At 32.0% G+C, this 5,934-nt stretch overlaps 1 protein-coding gene across 1 annotated transcript; it reads right to left on the bottom strand.

The window, feature by feature from the left end:
* Positions 1 to 835: 835 nt before the first annotated feature.
* On the bottom strand, positions 836 to 5,268 carry LOC133307277 (WAT1-related protein At4g08300-like). Its single transcript, XM_061507764.1, has 7 exons — positions 4,950 to 5,268; positions 4,738 to 4,800; positions 2,600 to 2,716; positions 1,960 to 2,203; positions 1,669 to 1,827; positions 1,337 to 1,488; positions 836 to 1,254 (listed from the first exon to the last, which is right to left on the bottom strand). Exons 1-7 carry the CDS (start codon positions 5,159 to 5,161, stop codon positions 1,026 to 1,028), a joined length of 1,176 nt encoding a protein of 391 aa, XP_061363748.1. The 5' UTR covers positions 5,162 to 5,268; the 3' UTR covers positions 836 to 1,025.
* Between the last annotated feature and the right edge of the window lie 666 nt (positions 5,269 to 5,934).

The following is a 5,934-nucleotide window of genomic DNA, read 5'->3' as shown; positions in this document are numbered from 1 at the left end:
ATACCAAGAAAAATCCTCGAATATTTGCCATATAATAGTATACCGAATGACCTCATTCATGGCATATGTTAGATCATCGATCAATATTCAATTCCAATTAATGTTCTGTAACCTTTTTTTTCCTCCTTACAACTTGCAAATAAAGTTGGAAGATATACATAGCCATTAACCAGGAGACCGGGAAAGATAAGCTAAACGATATGTGATCAATACGAGAGTGTACTCAGGGCAATATTTGGGCTAGCTAGGTTGACCCATAAGTCTGGTAAAACATATTAAATTAATGAATGTTTTGATTGTATACGTTAGAGAATTATAAGCTTTTATATGAAATCATCTTTAACTAGTTTTTAATTTTTATTAGTTAATAAGTTCAGATAATAAAATGGTTTGTTTTTGACAGCGAAGGCAGATAAGTTATTCGCATTGAACTCAAAATAATGTTTTTTTTGGACGAAAATTAAGATATTTTTGTAATTTTAATTTATTTAAGAGATATAATAGTCTTTATCATTATAATTTTTTAATCTTTCAATTTCAAAATGACATCGTTTTGGGAGTGTAGGCAGATAGATAACTTATGTAGTTATAGAAACATTTTTCTCATAATAAAATTAGGGAATAATTACAATATTTCTTTTTTAAATTTTAATGGGTTGCGTCAATGATTAACCTTAGTTCATATAAAAAAAAGTAGATTAGCATGTTTGGTTTTCTTTTACAGATGGAATCTCTGCTTTAGCATATATCATTAGATAAGTAGCTCAACATGAGAGAAAAAATAAAAAATAAAAGCGAAAGTACTGGAAGGACAAAAACAGAGACAAAAGCATAATTGCATTATTTGATTCACATTATATTTCCACAAACATGGAATAAAAAAAGTTAAAAGGGAAACAAGAAAGGTGCTTATGAAAATGAAGCTAGTGAGGCAGGTATTGGGAAAGATTTTCACATTGCCCAAAATCTTTCTTGACCTCTATCTAGCAACTAGGAAAATTTATAATGCTAGACCAAAAGGCCCTTCATGTTCTTGTTGCTGGTGGAACACTTTTCCCTGCCCCTTTCTTCAACATCTCAGCAGGAACATTGATCTCAATGCCATCAAAAATGTCTGAAACTGTTTTTGTACCTTCCTTAATTGGCAATTCTTGGACTTCACCCTTTCTTACATCTGTTGTGTTTGGAGAGTCTTTACTTTTGCCCCATACCACAGTGTAAAGCCCTGAGACAATGAGAATAGCTCCAAATATACTGGAAAGGAAAACACACAGAAACTTAGCACATAATTTTGATTGATGCATATTTTTTAGGACAAGGGATGCTTAATACATACCTTCCTAGATGAACTTGCTCAGCTAAGACAAGGGAACCCAATGCAGCTGTGATAATCATACATAGAGGACTAAAAGAAGTCACAAACACTGGTCCACGTTCCCTAGTCACAACCCCTTGTACATAATAAGCCATTCCAGAGCATATCACCCCCTGATTATTACAATTTTTGAATGCAAATTAGTTAGTTGAATCATTAATTAGAAACCACCATTCATCAATAATGGTTTTACATTTTTTCTTCTTGTGTTTCAAGGATTGAAAGGCAAATAAATCAACAAAAAATAAAATAAAATGTAGGTACATCAATCAGTGCTATGGAAATGTACTCACAGAATAAACGCAAGCAAGAAGCCTTGAGTCCCAGCCTATGGCCCACACACTGAAGTCCCGTTCAAATATAAGTGATGCAATTGAACCCTCAACAATACCCAACAAGCAAATCCATGCTGTGAGTGAAAGCTCTGCTGGGTACATCTTCAAAGTGAATGACTAATTCCACAAAATAGTAACACAAGTCACATTATTAGTTAATGAAAACTTTGAATGACCATTTTTTTTTTTCGGGTCTTTACTAGCAAAGGATGTGTATATCAATGTGCATGGTTAGTTGGCTAAACTTACTTGCAAAATGAAGAAACCAGCCCAACCACCACAACTTGCTATGAGCATTAGTGTGCCCACCACCCAATGCTGGTCGGAGGGCTCGGTGGCGGCGGTCCCATGGTGGTTGATGGCTCCTCCTCCCTTTATGATCTGAAAGGCAGGGCCTTTGTACAAAGTCATAACCATAGCTCCTGAAACTGTTATAACCGTTCCAATGACCTTGGCTAAGCTGTGAAATTTTCTCAAGTTCACTGTCTCTAACCTGGTTAGTAGAATAATCACCATGCCATCAGATTAATTCACTAGAGTCATGAAAAATAAATCTTACCATTAAATAAAAGTTAAAATTAGAGGAATCTGATTAGATATGCATGTATGTCTTGAATAATAATAATAATAATGTTGCTTAATTAACCCAACTTGCATAAGGAATAGCGTTGGACTACATTGAATCAAGCTTTGATTTTAGAAATGATTATTCCAAAGAATGTGTATATGACACAAAATGGATTGTGACAACTTTTGTCAAACGCCGGCCCCATTCCATGTAGTGTTACTTCCAAATTGTTGGATTCTATTGGAATGCAACTAGCCTTTTTCTTTTGCGTAAGCACACAAGCTGCTATTAATATTATGATGAAGTGATTGAAGCTTTTACCTGAAAATGAGTGCCATTACAAAAGTAATAGCTGGGAGGACATTTATGGTTGCAGATGCAAACGTTGTTGAGGTCATCTTCATCCCCATGTTGTACAAGTTCTGATCTAGCACTGGCCTGTTGGATTTCATCACCAACCAATTTATTAATTATTTGACATCAAACTCTACATATTGTTCTTATAGCCATAGAAAATAAAACCTAAAGAAAATTTTAATATGTAACTTTTTGCAATTCAGGATAAAATCAAACTCTACATATTGTTCCTATAGCCACAAAAAGAGAAAAAAAAAACCTATAGAAAAATTTAATCTGAATTTTTTTTTTTTTTTACAATTTATAGGATAAAATCAAATTATAACCAAAATGAATAAAAAAAATCTAATTATAAGTAGCTTTTTCCTTATTCACGTGATTGTAATAAACTTGACATTACGTCGTAATTCAAAATCTTAAATCAACAGTAAATCTATGAATTTTACTTATATAATTTTCACTTACCTCATTTTTATCAAATTGTAAACTTCAACTTTTATAGTTTAATTTTCAACATTGACCTCTATACATGCCAAGTTGGTGGGTGTGCGTCACACACTAGGTTGTGAAACGAATATTAAATACTTAATTTCTAAGTGTGATGTGTTTTGTCCATGCACTTTCAAGTTTTGTTTAAAGGATTAATATTTTTTATGTTATATGAGATAATTTTATTTCTTACACACATATAAAAATGTGTGAGACCAAACCATTAAGATTAGTTTAGTGGCAAAGCATTTGTATAGTTTGTATTAAATTATGTGTTCAATTTTTATATTGTATAAAAAAGAGTGTGTGAGACCCATATAAGACTATATGAAAAAAAGGAGAAAAAAAAGAAATATTAATCTCATATTTTTATGTATATATAGAAATTAAAATTATATCGTACGATAAACATTTTTTTCTTTATTTAATAAGGTCATCCTAGAGACGTCAATTTGGCTTTTGTACGGACCACGTTACCAGCGCAACATCCTTTGCCTTGCTAGCTTTTCGCTAGCGTTAATGAAATTATGATTAGAAACATTGCGTTTTGTTAATGATTTTGTGGTGGGTCACTTTCTTTTTTATGACGTCTCCACTAGAAAAGGTGGTGCAATATATGACGCGTCATTATTAAGTATTAGGGATGTTCTGTTTACTATTTTTTTGTTACAAATACACTATGTTCTCCTGGAAGAATATAATGTAATCTAGTGTTCTCCCGAGAGAATATAATATAGTTTGTAAATAAAAAAAATTGTAAATATAATTTTACTAAAGTACTAATATCATTTTTATTTAGTTTGAGGCTATGGATTATGCGGATATATATATATATATATATATATATATATATATATATATATATATATTCCGTTTTCAGTAAGATGCAGAACGGAAGGAATTAGCAGCTGAATAAATAAGGAATAAAAAACGCTGCTGGTTAATTAGACGTATCTCACATAGTGGTGTTTTCCCAATTAATGTTGGAAATTTAATAAAAACATTTATTTGATTATTTTTATTTATGTATTAGTATATAACGTATGTGTAAGTTTTAAGTATTTATTTATATATGTATTTAATTAATGAATATATTTCATATTTGGAATTAAATTCATTATAAGTTTTATTAAAATATATCATGTACTAAAAATAATTTTATGTTTCTGCTTATCATGTAAGTTAAGAAAAAGTGCAATAATAAGCCATTAGAATTGATCTAGTGGTGAGAGATTTTGTAGGTTTATTAGATTATGTGTTCAATGTTCACCGTTGTATCCAAAAAAAGAAAAAGAAAAAGTGCAATAATAAAATAATAGTAAATAAAGAATATTCAAATAAATCTAAAAGATCGCATTCAAACTGAATTATATTTAAGTATTGAGTGTTTTCGTTCACTTGATCTAGTTCACCACACCAAGAAATAATATTGATTTTATGCTACTTCAAAGAAAAGGTTATATTATAGGCATAGCTACTCATGCATGCATGCATGTGGACTTAAAATATTATCACGCAAGGTCCAATCCATGAAGATACTGAGAAGAAAAAAGACAAAATGTATGATTCGATCCAACAAATATGACATGTAGAAAAAGTTTGAAGATCCTTACTCAAGGAAAGCAAGCGCCACTATCCTCAGGAAGATGGGGAGAGTCATCTTTGGCCTTGTTTTTCTGTAAAGATAGAGAATCAAAACATAACCTTATTGTTAAGCTGATGGATGAAAAGAAGAAGGAAATTGGGATAAGAGACACACACACACATGTACACACTGAAAGAGTAGGGAAGAGAAAAAAAGTGAAATATATATATATATGTATACCTTTCAAGAACAAGCGCAAAAGGGGTTATTAAAAGAGCCGCAACTACATGACGATACACTGAGAGGATCCAATGGCTCATGCCATGCTTGAAAGAAACCATAGTGATAACATACATACCAGAGTAGCCAAATTGAAGGGACACCATAGCAAGGTAAGGTTTCAACTTGCGAAGCCCCTTGCTTAACTTACCACTAACATTTTGGTCCTCCATCTCTTAATTAGTTCTATGAGCACCGGGTGACACACAGAAAGCACACACAAACTCTGTCTAATGAGCTATGGTTTGTGACTTGTGAGTTTGTGGGTGACCCTCAAAACGCGAAATGACCTTCTTATAGACCCAAAAAGCAAAAATTAATTAAAAAGAAGCCCGGGTTTCACACAACACCTACACTTGTCTGTCTTAGGCACTAACTCTCTCACTTCAATTTTCACCCCACCAAAGATTCCTTATCCATATTTTACAAAACAAACCCATATTCCGAGCAATTACTACAATCCTCTTCTATGTTTATAATAGAAGCAAGAGAAAAGGTAAGGCACAAATTATGTGTATCTCTATAGGAAAAAAAACTTTTTATTGTCCTCTTATTATAATTTTTCTTTCTTTTTCTTCTAGGTTGTTTAATTTTTGGAAAGTGGGAGGTGTTTGATTTCATTGACCACCAAATGGAATTTGGGTTTAGTGCTTGGTCATGACGCAAGCAAATATGTTCATATGTGGTGTTAAGTAAGAGTGGGTGCTGTATATGTGGACACCATTTAGAAAGATGGATTGGTGAAAAATCATTCGTTAATTAGAGGCTCTTACCGATGTTAACTAATAAGACATTGTTTAGTATTTGTTAAAATTTGAATAATAACTATTATTTTTTTTGAAACATATATACCTTAATTATCTCTTTGAGATGAGTATGCTCCTCCTAGTATTTTGATAAATTTTTACTCTTTGAACCAGCAATAAAACTAATTCGGAGTGCGGGA

Source organism: Gastrolobium bilobum, unplaced genomic scaffold, assembly GCF_033153095.1.
Source record: "Gastrolobium bilobum isolate Gb01-03AN ecotype WA unplaced genomic scaffold, APGP_CSIRO_Gbil_v1 utg76322, whole genome shotgun sequence".
Lineage (NCBI taxonomy): Eukaryota > Viridiplantae > Streptophyta > Magnoliopsida > Fabales > Fabaceae > Gastrolobium > Gastrolobium bilobum.
This window is presented reverse-complemented; position numbering and strand designations above follow the sequence as displayed.